The sequence below is a fragment of the Tympanuchus pallidicinctus genome, unplaced genomic scaffold, assembly GCF_026119805.1.
Source record: "Tympanuchus pallidicinctus isolate F22 unplaced genomic scaffold, pur_lepc_1.0 scaffold8, whole genome shotgun sequence".
Lineage (NCBI taxonomy): Eukaryota > Metazoa > Chordata > Aves > Galliformes > Phasianidae > Tympanuchus > Tympanuchus pallidicinctus.
In genome coordinates this window covers 51,952,072-51,969,537 of record NW_026294802.1, presented here as the reverse complement: position 1 = coordinate 51,969,537, position 17,466 = coordinate 51,952,072, and the positions used below count along the sequence as shown (strand labels likewise).

General features: G+C 53.7%; 3 protein-coding genes across 12 annotated transcripts in view; 2 read left to right on the top strand and 1 right to left on the bottom strand.

Annotated features, from left to right (window-relative positions):
- The window catches only part of RAPGEF1 (Rap guanine nucleotide exchange factor 1), a 76,473-nt gene extending 64,699 nt beyond the window's left edge, over positions 1-11,774 (top strand). For all 10 annotated transcript variants that reach the window (XM_052669348.1, XM_052669349.1, XM_052669347.1 and 7 more), the window contains 11 exons: positions 1,247-1,322; positions 4,134-4,222; positions 5,477-5,565; positions 5,671-5,856; positions 6,015-6,099; positions 6,301-6,395; positions 6,833-6,911; positions 7,045-7,146; positions 7,538-7,635; positions 8,595-8,723; positions 9,352-11,774. In XM_052669348.1, the coding sequence (XP_052525308.1) occupies positions 1,247-1,322; positions 4,134-4,222; positions 5,477-5,565; positions 5,671-5,856; positions 6,015-6,099; positions 6,301-6,395; positions 6,833-6,911; positions 7,045-7,146; positions 7,538-7,635; positions 8,595-8,723; positions 9,352-9,502 (1,179 nt within the window). In that variant the 3' untranslated portion in view covers positions 9,503-11,774. The remainder of the gene's footprint in view (positions 1-1,246; positions 1,323-4,133; positions 4,223-5,476; positions 5,566-5,670; positions 5,857-6,014; positions 6,100-6,300; positions 6,396-6,832; positions 6,912-7,044; positions 7,147-7,537; positions 7,636-8,594; positions 8,724-9,351) is intronic.
- A 460-nt stretch (positions 11,775-12,234) lies between these two features.
- PRRT1B (proline rich transmembrane protein 1B) lies at positions 12,235-13,713 on the bottom strand. The gene is made up of 3 exons (XM_052669361.1): positions 13,069-13,713; positions 12,861-12,995; positions 12,235-12,787 (listed from the first exon to the last, which is right to left on the bottom strand). The coding sequence occupies exons 1-3, from the start codon at positions 13,258-13,260 to the stop codon at positions 12,641-12,643; spliced, it is 474 nt and encodes a 157-aa protein (XP_052525321.1). The 5' UTR covers positions 13,261-13,713; the 3' UTR covers positions 12,235-12,640.
- Positions 13,714-14,009: 296 nt separating this feature from the next.
- Positions 14,010-17,464, top strand: UCK1 (uridine-cytidine kinase 1). The gene is made up of 7 exons (XM_052668515.1): positions 14,010-14,130; positions 14,228-14,387; positions 14,522-14,618; positions 14,694-14,836; positions 14,929-15,023; positions 15,546-15,594; positions 15,994-17,464. Exons 1-7 carry the CDS (start codon positions 14,044-14,046, stop codon positions 16,179-16,181), a joined length of 819 nt encoding a protein of 272 aa, XP_052524475.1. The 5' UTR covers positions 14,010-14,043; the 3' UTR covers positions 16,182-17,464.
- The last annotated feature ends 2 nt before the right edge of the window (positions 17,465-17,466 follow it).

Sequence of the window (17,466 nt, the reverse complement as noted above, 5' to 3'; positions counted from 1 at the left end):
TTAGCATGTTTCCCAAACAGGACATTGCGTTGCTGGTGGAGAAGCCAATGTAAGAAATGACTTTGTTTCTGGCTTGGGTGCATTCCCAGACACCGTTGCTTACTGTGCTCTTCAACCAAGCTGTTTTTTCATGCAGCTTGAGGGAATACACAAGCTTTTGAAGCTTTCAGATTTATCAGGGGCTATTCTGAACAATAGAACTTGTCATTTACTGACACTTTAGAAGTGTTCTTTGGGCAGCTGAGAGAGAGAATGAGAAGCTGTTGCTGATTCCATAAGTAGTATTTTATGTATCTTGCCAGAGAGTCACTTGAATTCACATTTTAGAAATAGCTGCTCAATGGCTGCAAGTCTGTGGGTTTTTTTCCAGTGTTTTGCATATTAAAATAACAGGTTTAGATAAGGGAAGCCAGGCACGATTCCAGTCTGACCTGCAGGAATATTTCCATCAGCTTTAAAAAAACACACACAAAAACAACAGTCATTGCTGATCGTTTTGGAGTAGCAGATCTGCATCAGCCCTTAACTTTTTTCTTCCTTTTTTCTTCCTCTATGGTCTGCATATTTTAAACAATAGAGTACTGCTCCTGCACCCCATTTCCTGCAGCGTGGGAACCACTGGCTGACTGATAGATCAGTTCTGCATATTTTCAGTTGCAAATAGCAGGAGCTAAAAGAGGGATGTTCTCAAAGCAATGAGGCAGGGGTCAAGGAGTTAGCAGGGCTGTTCTTCTGCTCCTGGTTATTGGATTGCTTCAGGTGACCTCCAGCCAAATAGTTCCAGATTAGGGAATTAACTTGCTAGGTTTTTGATGTTCCAGGGGCATGCAAGTTGAATGCACGACCTCTCACCCCACAGCCACTGTGGTACATGATCCTGCACTTTGAGACAGTTCACACAGAGCTGCTGTTCTGTTAATGGTCTTTTGGGAGCATTTGGGAGTCTGGGATATTTCTCTTCATTCTTCTGTGGCCAGAAGGTTCAGCTTTCACTGTGCTTCACAGCTTGGTTTTAAGGAGTCAGAGGTCCTGAGTGGTAATCGACCCAAATCCTCATCTGGGACACCAAATGTTTGACTCAGATTCCAGGATTAGCCCAGCGCTTTGAGATCGTGCCCCAACTTGAGCTGCAGACAGTGCCAGGAACAGAGTGTGCTCTGCCAGTCAGTGCTGAGTTTGAGCCCCAGAGATGGTAAACCAGACCGGAGCTTGGGCTGTGTGTAAAACACTTCTGTTCTCACTGCAGGGAGATGATGGGCCAGATGTCCGTGGAGGATCTGGAGATATTTTGTTGGTGCATGCAACGGAGACCGACAGGAAAGGTACAGGGGATGCCCCGAAACGAAGCTGGGGAGTATGACCTGATGTGGGCTTTTGCTGCTGGGCTTCTGCAGCTCTGTGGTGTGAGCAGTTACGATGTGACTCTTGCTGCTGGACCAGGGTGGAGAGCTCTGCATTAATCATCCCCTGAGTTGCAGGGGGGATTGTGCTTATCTTTGGTGAAACAGAGGTAAGCTGGATAAGCGCCTGGTCATTCCATTTAACAGCAGGGCTGGAATTAACTCCTCATGGCCCTGGAGCCAGTGGAACTGCTGCCACGGTGTCTCCAGGCCTGCTGAGGGCAGATGTTGTCTTCTGAAAGTGCAGAAGTGATGGGGGCTTTTGTACCCGTGGCCATCAGGCAGCCTGGTGGCACTGCTGCCACCCCCTCCTCACTGCTGCCACCCCCTCCTCACTGCCTCATCCAGCTCTGTACCACTACCCCTAGACCAGGGCAGGGAGGGGATTTACTGCATGTGAAATGAGATGTGGAGGAGGGAGCCAGGGGTGGCAGCTCCTAGCTCTGTTTGTTGCAGCCCCACTCTCAGTCCTGCCCCAGTCACCACCCACGTGGAGCAGCTCCTTTCTGAGAGCTGTGACACACACAGTCGTTGCAGCATTTCCAGAGAGTGATTTTGAATCTGCCAAATGCATTTGTGCTGATGGCCTTTAACCAGAATTGATCTCCTTATCTCCTGGGATGCAAGGCGAAATGTTCTAACCCTCTGAACCACTCAGCTCTCATATTTTAGAGGTTTGATAGCCAAAGGGGAGACATCTTTCATGTGCGTTTTTAAATGGCAGCTCTTATGCTGTAGCATAAGGTGTTTCCAATTACTTACAGCACCATTCAGCTAGCAGGAAAATCCTTCCCTTGGCAGATATATTTCCCTATTTACGTCAGGCATCAAATCCAGGCACAGAGGACCAAAGTTAGGAGCATACTAGAGAGAAGGAGGCAATTCATTGCCCTGTGGTTAGATAAGTACATTAAAAAAAAAATCTAAATGGAAATGCCCCATGTACGAAAGCCAAAACTGGAATAGAGAAGCTCTGATTTACTCTTGCTGTTCTCCAGAACAAGCATCACATTGGAAGAACTTCCCCACTGTGTTTAAAGGCACCGCTTGACAAAGGGATGTGTGCTCAACCACCAGTTCCTGAATGGGGAGCTCAGTGGAGGCTGCAGGCAGTGAGGTGAAGGCTGTGGAGAACCTCTCGAAATGGGGAAAAAGCAGAGCAGGATTCTGAATGCACAGCAGGACAGGGGGAGAGGATGGGCAGAGGGGGAGCGGTGCATTTCTCAGGGCAGTCGCACAGCTCAGCCTTGCATGCTCTGCCAAGCTGCTGATCTGAATGGAGCACGGAGGAATTTGTGCTATGCTAACCCAGTGTTTGGGTGACTGAGAGGGTTAATGAATTAAGCTTACAATGAGAAGAATTCAGGGCTTGTAAATCAATCAGCCAAACAGCACAGAGGGGTACAGTTAAGAGGCTTTCCTTTAAAGATGAATTTCTTGGCAGCTTTGAGTGCCAGAGCAGACCAGCTGTATTACCTCACGTTGCCTTTTGGGCAGATGGGAACCCAGAATAAATGCAACTCCACGCCCTGCTGCATGATGCTTCTTGTCCATTTGAGTTTTCTAAAAGAGCTAAATGGAATAAGGGATGAAAGGAGGCTTGTGGTCTTTGGGATCAAAATCCATGGTCAGTTAAGTGCTCGCAGCCGCGTGCGAGTGCAGGATTACAGCTGGAGCAAGCCTAGGGCTCACCCCTGACATGACCACCCAGCCTCCAGCTTTACAGCTTACATCTGATCGCTTTAGCCAAGAGCCAGCAGCACGCTCTGCTTTCAGAGCGCGAGGAAGAAGCATCTCTGTGAGGCTGCTGCCAAGAGGAGCACTGCAGGTAGCGACGCACGGCTCTCGCGCCGTTCCCTGCTTTCCCACCCTTCCCTGCACAGTGGGCTCACGTTCTGACATGTGGCTGTGGGTGTGGGGTGCTCCCTGTCCTGGTGGAACGTGCACAGCCAAGCCTGGGCAGGCCCAGCAGGAGCCTTCCCCTGTGGGTGCTGCTGAGCCTCTCCAGTGGTTGCAGCGGGGCAGCAGGGCAGCGTGCCATCCCACTGCAGATGCTGACTGCAGCACAGCTTGGTTTGATATCAGGCCTAATTAACTTCCATTTTGATCACGTGGCAGCGTTCGTGTCGTGGCAGGGTCACACACGGGGCAGAGTCAGTTTTTGCTGTGCAATTTACTCCTTTGGTTGAAAATAATCAGATATTTACGCTGCCCTGAGGCAGACTTCCTGGAATACAGCAAGGGCAGAGAGGCTGCGGCACCAAGCCATCACACTGAAATATGAGTGTTCCTGTTCAGGAGGGAAGTGACTGTCTTCTGCAGGGCTCTGTGCTGGCTGAGCAGTAAAGGCAGAGCAGGCACCCACCTCTCATTGTCAGATCTTCTCTTTAAAGCATCCCCAGGGCTTTCAGCACGTTTGAATTTGACCTGTTACTACAGTTCCTGTCCCACAAACAGGTGTGTTTCACCAATCCCTTTGGTGGTCGCATAAGCTTGAAAGCAAATTGAAGTACTGCAAATGGGAGCCAGCCTAGGGGACAGGGCAGCTCCTGCTCTTGTGCCTAAGGGTCCATCTGCTGGTGAGAAACAACAGCACAGCTTTCCTGTACGGCTCATCCTTGTCAAAGTGTGTCTGTGTCGGTGTCCTCTTCCTGTGAGGCTGGATTCAATGGTACATGAAGCCTTGTTTTCTGCAGGCAGGGTTGACTGAGGCTTCCTTGTCTTTCTCTGTAGATCTGGTGCTGTACTGTGAAGCCTTCCTGACTACATACAGGACATTTATTACCCCTGAAGAGCTCATCAAGAAGCTGCAGTACAGATATCCTTTGCATGAATGGCAATTCGCCCCAGGGAGCAGAGCAGAGCAGTCATCATGGAGGGAGCTGGTGGTGAGCTGGCTGGTCACAAACCTGCTGAGAGCATTGTGCTGTGATCGCCCTGCAGGTGCCCTGAGCAGCACTTCCTTCATCTCTGCTGCCTACAAATAGGAAATGCCACAGGGCAGGTCTGTAGGAAGCAGAGTGCTGGACCTGAGTGTGGTGTCCTGGGGACCCTGGCAGGAGAGAAGAGCAGTTCAGATGTTCTGTACAGAGCTGGGGAACTTGTCATTTGTTTGTCCATTCTGGTCTGTAGAATGGGGATCGTGTGTCCGTCCTTCAGAGGGGCTGAGAGAATTGCTTGGGCAGATGTAGGTTAACACCAGCGATGGCTAAACTGTCAAGTCCTATTCTCCTTCTCATTACAAGAAATGCAACACAGAAGATAATGTCCTCTTAGCCTCCAGCTCTGAGCTTGTATCTGCTAACAAGGCCAGAGCTGCACGTGCAGTGTGAGTGTTAGTGCTTCTGGCAGCGCAGAGCAGGCTGAGCACCCTGCACGCAGTGCCTCCCTTGGCTCTGTCCTTGTCACCCCCAGAGCCTGGTGGGCTCTGCTCCTGCTCACACCCACCACAAAAGCAGCCTGATGTCACCCTGCCCCGAGCCACAGCTCATCACTGCCATCTGCAGCAGGGACGGCCTCCCTCTCTCCTGCTGGGATCAGTCCTGCCAAGGACACTGCAGAATCTCCTTGGGGAGCAGCTGTCGGTGGAAGTATTGGCTGGGGCTCTCCTGCAGGCCCTCTTTGATATTTGGCTTGCTATTTCTCTCTCCATTTGTGCACCTGGTGGAAACGTGTTCAGCCTCTGCTGTCTCCTTCACTGCCACTCCCCATTTGGGCAGAGAGGAAGGTGGAGGTGACATCTGAGATCTGTTAGGAGACCTGAGAGATGTCTCAGTCTGGTGAGGGAGATGGCAGTAGAGGAGTGCAGCTCGTTAAATGCCACCTTAGAGGCAGTAGTCTGAGGGTCTACCTGCCCTGCTAGCATCAGCTTTGCAAGGCACAAGGACCCCCTCACACCCCTGCTGCATCCCTGGTGGCAGCTCAGTGCCATGTTAATTAGAGCCATAGCAGTGTCCTCCATCTCCTAGAAACTCAACACCAGCTTTAATCAAGATGGAGTAATATCCGTTCTGATGTTCCTCAGGGCAGCAGTTAATTGTTCTAGCGGTTGATTCTTTAATTTGCAACCAACATATGAGAAGTTTTGCCACTTCCCAGATACGTTTAAGAAGCGAGTCAGTAAGAACACCTTCTTCGTGCTGGTGAGAGTGGTGGATGAGCTGTGGTGAGTTGCCTTCGTAGTTTTGGGGTGGGAGCTGCACAGTCTGTAACAACACCTGCGTCCTGGACCCGTCGTCCTGATGCCTGCCCTGGCTTTGCCATCTTTCAGCTTAGTGGAGCTGACAGAGGAGATTCTCAAGCTGCTGATGGACCTGGTGTTCCGGCTGGTCTGCAACGGGGAGCTGAGCCTCGCCAGAGTGCTGCGCAAAAACATCCTGGACAAAGTGGATCAGAAGAAGATGCTGAGATATGCCAACTCCATCAAACCTCTTGCAGCCCGAGGGGTGGCAGCCAGGTGAGGAAGCACACATGTGGCTATTTTCTTGGTCCCTTCTCAGGAGCAGGGCATCCCTTTTGTTTGGACGCAAGGCTTTTCTCGGTCCAAATTAGAAGAAAGGAAAGAAAGCAGGTTACATTTTCATATTCTTTCTTCTTCATCTTTCTTTCCCGCAGGCCGGGGACCTTGCATGATTTCCACAGTCATGAAATAGCCGAGCAGCTGACCCTCCTGGATGCTGAACTCTTCTATAAAATCGAGGTACGAAGACAAGGATGGGGGGAGGGCAGAGACCTGCACACATCCCTCTGCAATCTCTGGTATTCCCAGCACAATGCAGAGGACAGCTGAACTTGTGTCAGCAAAAGACCACGGCCACAGGCTGTGGCTGGGAATCCTGAGGCAGAAATCCCATGATAACGTGTGGTGTTCTGCCACCCCTCTGTTTTTCTTCCTGGGCAGATACCAGAAGTTTTGCTTTGGGCGAAAGAGCAAAATGAAGAGAAGAGCCCCAACCTGACGCAGTTCACAGAGCACTTTAATAACATGTCCTACTGGTAAGGAGCTCACAGCACCCATGGCACTGAGCTGTGCCTAACCTCCCCTGTCTTAGAGCTCAGGGTATTCCTTGCATATTGCATATTGCCTTGGGTTCCTGTAAGTGGGATCACACGTATATTTGTGGCCAGGAAGTAGATATACAAGTTTGGTGGAGCTCAAGAGAAATAACATGATGAGTTCTGGAGGGCACTGTAACATGGAGGAATTACCCAGTACCACTGAGCCCTTCCAACAAACGTTCCCCTTGCAAACGAATGCGCTCTGAATGATCACTGTTCTCATCCTTGGCATTATTCCTCGCTCAGTTTGAGTTGGAGATATCAGAAACTTTTCAGTGTCGTTGATCCATCCTTAATAGTTGTCAGTTTTGTAAATGAAATGAGAGGAAATCTGAGATCTGCTGAAGTGAGTTTATCCTTCTCTGTTCTTCCAGGGTCCGTTCCATAATAATGCTGCAAGAGAAAGCCCAGGACCGAGAGAGGCTGCTCCTGAAGTTTATCAAGATTATGAAGGTATCAGCTCAGTGCTGTGAATCACCCATGCTGTTCTTTAGCAGCAGAGTGGGACGTGCCAGATGGTAAAGCTGTTTTATGTTCTGAGGCATTACAGATCTCTGTGTAACTCGTATATTTTCCCTCTTCACAGCACTTACGAAAGCTGAATAATTTTAATTCCTATCTGGCCATTCTTTCTGCACTGGATTCTGCACCCATCCGAAGGCTGGAGTGGCAGAAACAAACCTCAGAGGTGAGGAACAGCGCAAGGCTTTTATATGTAGGGGAAAAAGGATAACTGTGGTTGTGATATGAAGCAGCAGGGTGAGTTTTAACAGCTCAGCAGCATGACAGGGTGGAGGGGTGGTGGATGAATGCTCTTCAGTGGGCGTAATGGCACAGTGCTGGCAGCCTGCAGCGCTGCAGGGCTTTGTGACAGCTGTAGGAGTGCCAGCACTGCCCCAGGCTGAGGGAGCAGCTGCTTCCTCCCTGTGCAGCGAACCTTTGGTGGAGCTGAAGGCAGTGAAGTTCTGTGAGAACACAAACTGAGCAAACTGAGCTGGTGGTGTTTGCAGGGTGGCGTCAGCTCCCCGGGAGAGAGGTTACAAAGATAAAGGGGTGACTGGGGGCTTTGTGTTCTGCAGGGCCTGGCTGAGTACTGCACTCTGATCGACAGCTCCTCGTCCTTCCGCGCCTACCGGGCAGCCCTGGCTGATGTGGAACCTCCCTGCATCCCATACCTGTGAGTCGGTGCTTCCTTTCTTCTGCCTTTACTTCTGTGCATTCCAGCAGTTCCTTCCGTGGTTTCTCAGCAGCGTCAGCCCAGCTGAGCACTGAGCCTCTGTCCTACATCTAAAATGACGTCGCTGTGCCACGTCAGACCCACGTGCCCTCTCGGAGCAGTCTGTCCTGCAGCAGGGAGGCAGCCCTTGGCACAGCTCCCCTTTGTGACACTGCGTTCCCAGTACAGGATGACTGGTTTTCTCCATCTGCTGGCACCGCTGAGGATCTCATTCCCTTTTATAACTGTGGATCAGAGCTCAGACCACCTGCTGCTGCTGTTTCAGATGCTTTATGTCTGGACTTTCTTTTAGTGAGGGTGACTGGCAAAGGAAAGATTCAGTGGCTGAATCTTCAGCAGACACCTTTTACCTATACTTTCTTTGGGGTCTGTTCACTGCAAGGCAAGTTTTCCATGAGCTGCAGTGGGTCCCACAGCTTCAAGCTGCTGCTTGCTCCTCTGAAACAGCTCGGATTCTTATGGTTGAGAAGAGCTGTTCAATTAAGAATCTCCCCTAGCAAACACAGGTGCTTCATCCTGTTGACTTGAAGCCCTTCCCTTCTTCTGCAGGGGCTCTCAGGTCCAGGTGGCACATTTGCTGTTGCACCAGTAGAACTTCTGATCTCGCTTTCTTCCACTGTACAATTCCTGGAGGAAGGAGAGTCGCCTGGTGGGGGGCTGGGGAGGGCTGCAGGGGGTGCAGAGGGTGGTAATGAGCACAGCAGCTGTTCTTGCTCTCAGCTGCACTTAACACCTGAGCACCTCCATGTCTGCTACCACGGAGACGTTTCCCTCCAGTTTAAAACTGGAGCTGGTCAGGTTCCGTGTGGCTGCCCTTGGCTGGCTCTCCTGCCCATGTATGGCAAACCTCTGTGCTTGTTTGCCTACTCTCTGGCTCTATGCCCTTTTCTCTCTTTCAGAGGCCTAATTCTGCAGGACCTGACCTTTGTTCATCTGGGAAACCCAGACTACATCGACAGCAAGGTGAACTTCTCCAAGCGCTGGCAGCAGTTTAACATCCTGGACAGCATGAGGTGCTTCCAACAGGTGTAAGTGAGGCAGTGGGGTCTGAGCCGGGTACTGTGGGGGCACAGGAGGGACAACATCGAGGTGGAGCTGTAAGGGGACCTGGCAGTGACATGATTACAGTGCTTGTGGTCTGCTCCCCTCCCTGGGTTAGATAAGATTACTGAGTTGTGATGGTGTTTTTCCAGTATTGCTTTTAGAAGCCCTGTCTTTGTTTTCCTACTCTTTCTTTCCATGGCAGATTTTGCTGTGGCTGAGAACAGAGGTTCTCAGGAACACAAAGGGCTTTCCTCAGTGGATATGGAATGGCCTGGGTTGGAAAGGAGCACAATGCTCATCCAGTTCCAAGCCCCTGCTGTGTGCAGGGCCGCCAACCAGGCTGCCCAGAGCCACATCCAGCCTGGCCTTGAATGCCTGCAGGGATGGGGCATCCACAGCCTCCTTGGGCAGCCTGTTCCAGTGCCTCACCACCCTCTGGGTGAAAAACTTCCTCCTGATATCCAACCTGATGATGTTTTGTCCCCTTGGTGTCACAGCCCAGCACAAGCTGTGGGCTCAGGTGACACAGAACGCAGCTCAGGCTCTGTGTGGGGACGTGCCGGGGGTCCTCAGCCCCTCGTTTAACTGCAGCCCTTCTCTGTGGTTCTGCAGACATTACGACATCAGGAGGAACGACGACATCGTGTCATTCTTCAACGACTTCAGCGACCACCTGGCAGAGGAGGCGCTGTGGGAACTGTCCCTCAAAATCAAACCTCGCAACATCACGAGGCGGAAAACAGACCGGGAGGAGAAAACTTAGGAAGAGGGTTTGTGCGAGCGAGGAGAATTGCTCTGCAGGCGCACGGAGGGCAGCTATGAGACTGGAGTTCAGTATTTGTACCTGTTACGGGGTGACACGGCCTCTCTCCGGGCTGGCAGCGACTTCGGGGCTGTGAGCGTTGGCAGAGCGGTGGCCGCCGCGCGGACGGCGGCAGGCTGAGAGTGGGCAGCGCTCGCCTCCCTCCTCCTCCCATCCCTCTGTGCCATCAAGCAGCTTTTCCAGCAGGGAGAGAGCTTTGTGGAAGGAGGGTGCCAGGCAATGTGTTACCGATGGTGTTTGGAAACACGCGGGCTTTTGTCTTCATCCTGGACGGAGGGTGAGCAGAGCTCGGCGCCCGCGGGCTCATCTCATGGTGTTCAGCAGGCAGCAGCTGAGGCTTTTCCCAGGAAGATGGGGGTGAAGGAGCCCCGCTGCCTGCCGGAGGGCTGGGCTTGTTTACAGGGGGCTTCGCTTTGCCCCACATCTCTCTCGCCTTCTCAGTGAGGTGAAGGCACCGCTAATGGATACAGAAGAGGCACTGAATGGTGGGCAGGGAGCCGCCGTCTCCAGCCATCGTCCCCCCTCCTCCTCTCAGATCTCACTATTTAAGCCACAGTGATCCCTCTGACCCTTGGAAATGTTGATAGTGGTACCGCGCTCACCTGCCCTGTGGGCCCGTATCTTGTAGTGATGGTACTAGCTTTTGCACAGTAAATTCTGTAGTATATGACTGTAAATATTAGTATTTAGAATCCATTGGAGATTTTTCTTTTTGATGCATGTCTGAATACCGATGGGTTTATAGGAAAAAAAAAAAAGTGCAAAACATGATGTGTATAAAACTCAGAAGCAGTGACAGCATCGTTCCGAGTGCTGGAAGGAAAGAGGCTGAGGGCTGCCCTAGGGCACTGGAGGAGCCAGCAGCCCCTCCCTGGGGCTGGAAGGAGCCCAGTGCTCCCGGCCCCCTCCATTCCTCTCCTTGTTGCCAAATGGTTCTCATCCCAGTGACCCACGGTGCTGTGCTCAGAAGCCCCTTTCTGCCCCATCCCCAGCACTGCCCGCACCCCTCGCTCCCCTCCTGTTCCGTGTGCCTTACTCAGCCCTTCCATCCCCACTTTGTGTCCCCATCCCCTCTCCCAGGCTGTTCCCCCCCCTTCCTATCTGGCCCCATTCAGTTGTTTACAGCGTGGGTCGTGGTTCTGAGCACATGCTGTAGGTTTTACCCCCTCGCAAGGCCTTCTGCAGAGCCGTGTCCCACAGTGGCAGGTTTTTCAGAGCTCCAACACATCCCTGCAGCTCAGGGCAGTGGCTCACATGGGATGTTTTGCAGAGCATCCTCGCTTTACTTCTCCATCGCAGGTCAGTGTTTGCCAAGCTCCTGTTTGTTCTGGGTGGATCAGAGTGACGAGCATTTCCTTCTGCAGATTGCAAAGCCTTGCCTGGCCATGCCTGCAGCGCGGTGTTTTGCTCCGCTCATGAGGTTGCACCCAACATCATCATTTTCCCACTGGCACCGGGGCTGCAAGTGCAGGACAGCCTGGTGTGTGAGGTGAGCTGTGCTCTGTGCTGCACAGCCCGCAGCAGCAGGAGGAGCGGAGCCCTGGCTGTGCTGTGGCACTGAGTCAGAACATTTCAAAACCCTTTATTTTTTTATGGCACTGTTAACAGCCCTGGGGCTGCGCACTATGCCCGGCCAAAGCTTTGCAATCCCCAAAGCAGGAAGTGATTTTTATTTTCCTTTGTAAATAAGATTTAAAGAAAGCAACGCAATGAGATGGAAATGGCAAACGCAGCCCCTCCACCTGGTGCAGAGCTGTGCTGCCCCATCGCTGCTGTGTGCTGCAGGAGTGACAGCGCAGGGGCAGCGCTACGATGGCCCCAGCACTCCAGGTCCCCACGTTCTGGGGATGAAGGGAGCAGCAGTGCTTTGCCCAGGGCTCCATGCAGAGGGATGGGGTTGGGGGCACCCGGCTCTCAGCTCACCTCTCCCCTGGGGGTCTCTGTTCTCCCAGGGGCAGGCAGGGGGAAGCGATGTGCTTTGCTATCAGCACTGCGCTGCTCCCCAGCCTCCCCGCAGCCCAGCTGTTTGGCTGTATGATATATTATACACCACTAACCCAGTCCCAACGGTGGCATCTTCCTGCGAACATTTCAAACCTGTAACTTTTATATTAAAGACAAATAAATACCAGTAACAAACCTGCCTAACGATCCTGTTTACAGTGCATGCAGCAGTCTGTGGATTAAAGTGACAATCGAATCCGCTCCTCAAGTTGGTGTGGCCTCGTGTTTTCTCACATCCCCCTCCGGCTTCTCCTCTGCCATTGGCCCTGTTTGCTGTACATCACTTGCTCCCTCACTGAGGACCCCCCCCCCCCTCCAAGCACAGCCCAGGGCCCTGCAGGGAACATCTCTTCCTGTCCTCCTCTGGGCACTGATGGGAACGGAGGGCTCTGAACCCTTTGCTGCAGCCCAGCCCGCGGCTTGGCCATAAATAACCCCCGAGCGGCTGCCGGTGCTATTTCAGTCCTGGATGAGGTTCAAAATTCCTCTGGAAATAATGGGCAGAAGGAGGATGCTCAGACGCTGAGCAGCACGCGACACCGGCTGTGAGTGTGGGGGCCTTGGAGGAAGTCCCAGGTTGACCGACTGCAGGAGAATTTGCCCTAACGTTTGTGGTGGATGAAAGCCATGGGTGGGAAGGGGCTGTGGTGCTCACAGAACACAAAGGCTTTGGCTGTGTGTATTTTATTTAGAACTGGAAGCAGCGAGGAGGAGGCGATGCAGCACAGCTGTGCATGCAGCATTGCTGTAGGAGCTCAAATACGTGGGGAATCTTTGCACAATCCTAATTACCAGGGGGACTTCCGGTGTGCTGGCACACCCAGAGCAGCCTATGAGGAGCTGTGGGGCCGTTTGCTCCACTCCGAGCCCCAGCCCTGCACAGTGCCACGCATCCCCGTGTCCCGGAGCTGTGCTGCTGCCCTCAGCCTTGTGCAGCTCCCCGTGTCGGTCCCAACAGTCACTGAGCACCCTGGTGCAGGGGCCGACGCTGCACACGGCTGCTGGGCTCGGTGCCGCCATCGCTGCTCCTCACTGACGGCACTCAGCTCTGCGCTCCGTGTCCCCGCGGCCCCATCACCAGTACAGAGCCACCAGGACGTAGACGACCCAACTGAAGGAGACGAACAGCCCCAGGATGAGGCTGAACAGCACCAGCGACTGCGCCTTCTTGGACGCCACCTGGGCCTGGGCCAAGTCCCCGCGGCCGAGCGCAGCACGGGTCTGGCGTGGGCAGAAGGGGAAAGGTCAGCGGGGTGACGGCCTGCGGCAGGGGCTGAGCGGGGCCCATCCTTACCTCGTGTGAATACAGGAGGGCGGCGAGTCCGGTCAGCAGGCAGCAGAACAACGTCACCAGCACCGACTCCACCAGGTAGTCCTTGGGCGGCTGCTGGGCGGCGGTTGGAGGCCCCGTGCCAGGAGGCCCCACGGACTGCAAGGACAGAGTGTGGGTCAGCAGCCGTGTGTACCCGTGGAGGCCGAGGGGAGCAGGCCTGGTTACGTACGGCGGTGCAGGGCAGCGGCTGCTGTATGAAGGGCGGCGGGTGGGGATGGGGCTGGGGGTGGAAAACCCCCGGGAACAGCAGCTCCGCGCTCTTGGGGTCGGGCGGTGAGTAGGGCGGCGGGTCGTCCTCAAAGGCCACATTGCTGACAGCCACCACCTGTCGCTCAGCCTCCATCCTGCCGGCCTCTTCCATCCCTCCAGGCCTTGGGCGGCCCCGACCCAGCGTTAATCATTGACCGACGGCATCCGGCGGCGGCAGGCAGGGATGGGGTGAGCAGGGCTGCGATTTGTCACAGTAAACACGGCTGTTGGGACAGAAACTGCATTCATAGCACATGGTTTAGCTACATACTTACATTAAATACGTGCCACATCCATTTAGCTAATGAATATGCACATCCTTCAGCCCTTAAGTATATAGGTGAATAGAGGATCCCTGCACCTATTAGAATGTAACTTAAATAAGTGCTCATACACCTGTGTGTGAGCCTACGTAGTTGCTTAGCCCACTGTGTGTGCAAATCATGAACACACGCAGTCAGGCATCCGGCCATGCAGTGTTACACAGCCATGCATCCATCTGTGTGGTGTCCTTACGGCTGTACATTGCACAGCCTTTTGGCTGTAGCCACACCTTTGCACACACCTACTCAGAGATACACATACAAGTACAGACGATGCACAGGTGCCCCCTGTGTGCCCCTCGCAGCCCCACACGCACACAGTGCCGCCCCACACACCGCCCGCCCCCCTGCGGCCCCACGAGTCAGCGTCGCACCGCCCCGTGCCAGAGCCCCGCCCCCCGCTGGGCCACGCCCCCATCTGAGCCCCGCCCTCCGTTAGTCACGTCTCATATAAGCCACGCCCAACGTCGAGACCCGCCCCATCACGCGCTCCCGCCGCCCCTCCCCACCGACTACATTTCCCAGCGCCCCTCGCGGCGGCGCCGCTCCGCCCGGCTCACCCTGCGCCCGCCATGGCCTCCGCCGGCGGCGCCGAGCCCGAGCGGCCGCACCCGAAGCCGTTCCTCATCGGCGTCAGCGGCGGCACCGCCAGCGGCAAAGTGAGAGCGGCTCCGGGCGCGCGGTACCGCCGGGGCGATGGGGGGGAAGGGGGTCGGTTCGGTTCGTCGGCGCCGGGCGCTGATCCGCCGCCCTCAGTCCACAGTGTGCGAGAAGATCATGGAGCTGCTGGGGCAGAACGAGGTGGAGCGGCGGCAGCGCAAAGTGCTGATCCTCAGCCAGGACAGCTTCTACAAGGTGCTGACGGCCGAGCAGCAGGGCAAGGCGCTGAAGGGGCAGTACAACTTCGACCACCCGGGTACGGCGCGCCCCATCCCGCGTGCCGCTCTGAGCTCCATCCCGCTGTGACCGCGCCGTTCGTTCGGCTGCCGGCATTCCGGGCCTCAACGAACCTTCTTAACCTTCTTCCTCTCGCTCCCATCCCTCTTGCAGACGCTTTTGATAACGATTTGATGCGCGCAACCCTAAAAAACATCGTGGAGGGAAAGACGGTGGAGGTGCCGACCTACGACTTCGTGACCCATTCGAGGTACGGCGCGGTTCGGTTCGGTTCAGGGCGGAGCTGCTCAGCACAGCACAGCACAGCGCCGTGCCGTTCCCGCAGGATGCCGGACACCACCGTGGTGTACCCGGCCGACGTGGTGCTGTTCGAGGGCATCCTGGTCTTCTACAACCAGGACATCCGCGACATGTTCCACCTGCGGCTCTTTGTGGACACGGACTCCGACGTGCGGCTGTCCCGCAGAGGTACGATCCGCCGGCCGTCGTTCTGCTGCCGGTTCTTATCCGTCCGTCCCCGCGATAGAACTCGGGTGTTTTTTTTGATCTTCCCGTTCCAGTTCTGCGAGATATGAAGCGTGGGAGGGACCTGGAGCAGATCCTCACGCAGTACACCACGTTTGTGAAGCCCGCCTTCGAGGAGTTCTGCTTGCCGGTACCGAGCGATCGTCTGCACTGAGTGCTGGGGACAGAAAGAGCCTGGGGAGGAGCTGTAGGTGCAGCCGTGCTGGGAACTGCCTTTGGGAGTTGAGTTTTGCGAGCGAGTCCCGTGCTCCACCTCTCCCTCTTCCAGCCCTCATGAGGCGGAGATCCCTCCTGCACTGCACAAAGCTGTAGTGCAATGCTGTGTTTTGCATTTTCCTCATTGCTGGGGCTGCAGTAGCACGGATCCCTTGCAATGTAAAACTCCCTCTCTATGTTTATCCTTTAAGCCTTGCAGGAGACCAGGTTGCAGCCCACTCTGAACAGGGAGAGAGCAGAGAAGCTCAGAGGCAGACCAGTCTGCTCATTTTGCTGCACAATGCAATTTAGGTGCTTGTGTGACTGAGATGTTACCATCATAGGCAGCTTTAACTCACAGCACTGGAGCATAACGCTTTGCCCATCTTTGCACTCAGATTGGTAAGAATTTTCCACTTTCCCATTAACAGTCTCCACCCCCATTGCTGTTTTGCAGACAAAGAAGTACGCAGATGTGATCATCCCCCGAGGAGTTGACAACATGGGTAAAAAAGGGAGTTCAGTTCTCTGCCTAATTTATCTGGGGAGAGCAGCTCTGGGGTTGGGAAGGGAGAGTACGTGGCAACCAGGGCCCTGGTGGCACACTTCTGAGCGTGCCACATTTTGCTGGAGGGAGATGCTCCAGGATTACCAGCTGCAGATCTGTAGAAGGCTGGAACAAGGGATAAGCAATTGTAGATGCAAAACAGGACCCTGAGTTCAAAGCTGATGGTGCAGGTCTCTGCTGAGGTCTGACCCCATTGCAGGGGGCTGGTGTAGCTTCATTTAAAGGCTGGTTAAAACTCGAGTGGGATGGGGCCGGATGCTCCACTTGTTCCAGGTAGCTCAGCAGAGAAAGCTGACGTGTGTTGTGTGTTGTGTGTTTCCCACTCCTCTGGCTGCAGTGGCTATAAACCTCATAGTCCAGCACATTCAAGACATCCTGAATGGAGACATCTGCAAGTGGCAGCGAGGGGCAGTGAATGGACACGGTCGGACCTACAAGCGCCCATTCTCTGAGCAAGCAGAGAGCAGCAGTGTGTTGGCAGCTGGCAAGAGGTCCCATCTGGAGTCCAGCAGCCGTCCGCACTAACCCGGCGCTGAAGGATTTGCCTCTGGTCCAGACCAACACTGCAAACAACTTTGGGAAAGAAAGACTGCGCCAGGATGCCCGGTGAAGTGCCCTTTGTCATCAGAGCAGCAAGGGGACAGCGGTGCGAGGAGCAGTTGGACTATGGCCCCTCTCCCCTCCAAAACCTTCCTCCCTGAGATATCTGAATCTATTAATCAACTCTTTAAAGTTGAATCTAATACTGAAGTTTATCCTGAAAGTAACCAGGTGTTTAGCAAGAGACCCCGTTTCCCTGATGATGCTGTTTCTTAGCAGGAAGGTTAAAGGCCTGAACAGTCCCTTTTTCCAAGCGGCTCACAGTCTGTTGATTTCAACAAGCAGGTACAGTCCTTGCTCTTCTCCTGCCTTGCTATGACCCTTAAGTTCTCACACTGCCCTCCTGCTGGCCAACCTTGGCAACCTGTAGCAGCCTGTAGGGACAGGAATGCAACTTCGTGAGTGCAGCCAGAGAGGAATCTCCCCCAGGTTAGAGAGAGGTCTGGAACAAATGGAAACTTACTCTTCATTGAGGGGACGGGCCAAGAAGCAGCGTGGCTCTGTTCCTACAAAGCGATACCTTCCTAAGCTACTGCACCTTGCTGTGCCGTAGCAGAGAAGGCTTCTATTTTTGTACCCAAACAGTGTTTCCTTTACCACAGTTAGCTGAATGTGTGAGCTCCAACTGGATTGAGTTGCTCATGAGAACAGAAACCCGCCCTTGTCAGCACTGGTGTCCTTTAGGGCATTTCTGTTCTGCTGGTTGCAGATTCTGCTGGGCAGAATCCATCCACTTCCAGAGCTGGGTGGTAAAACCGACAAGGGGAAAGCTGTGAAATGCAAGACCCTCCTTGTGCTGCCACAAGCAGCTGTCTATCTAAACCATCATGGTGGTTTTACCATCAACCAGGGCACAGCGACTAAATGGATGAACGTTCTGGTTTTCTAACAAACAAAAACAACCCCCAGCAACAAAACCTAACAGAGCAGAGGCTAGAAGTACAAACAGTGACGTCCCAATTTCTGCAATTTACCCCAGGTAGCTTCAGCAACATAAAGTTTCTGGCAAAAAATGTGAAATGATGTTGGGCCTCTGAAAACGTCCTTGTTACATCCTTCTCAAGTCTATAATCACAGAGCAATTTTAAGAATGGGGTGGGGGGGGAAATGTTACTAAGAGGGACTTTTTGATATTTTGTGATTGATTTTTTTCTAAACTTCAATCTGGCTGTGTTGGTAACTTTGGCTAATAAACACATGAACAAACATG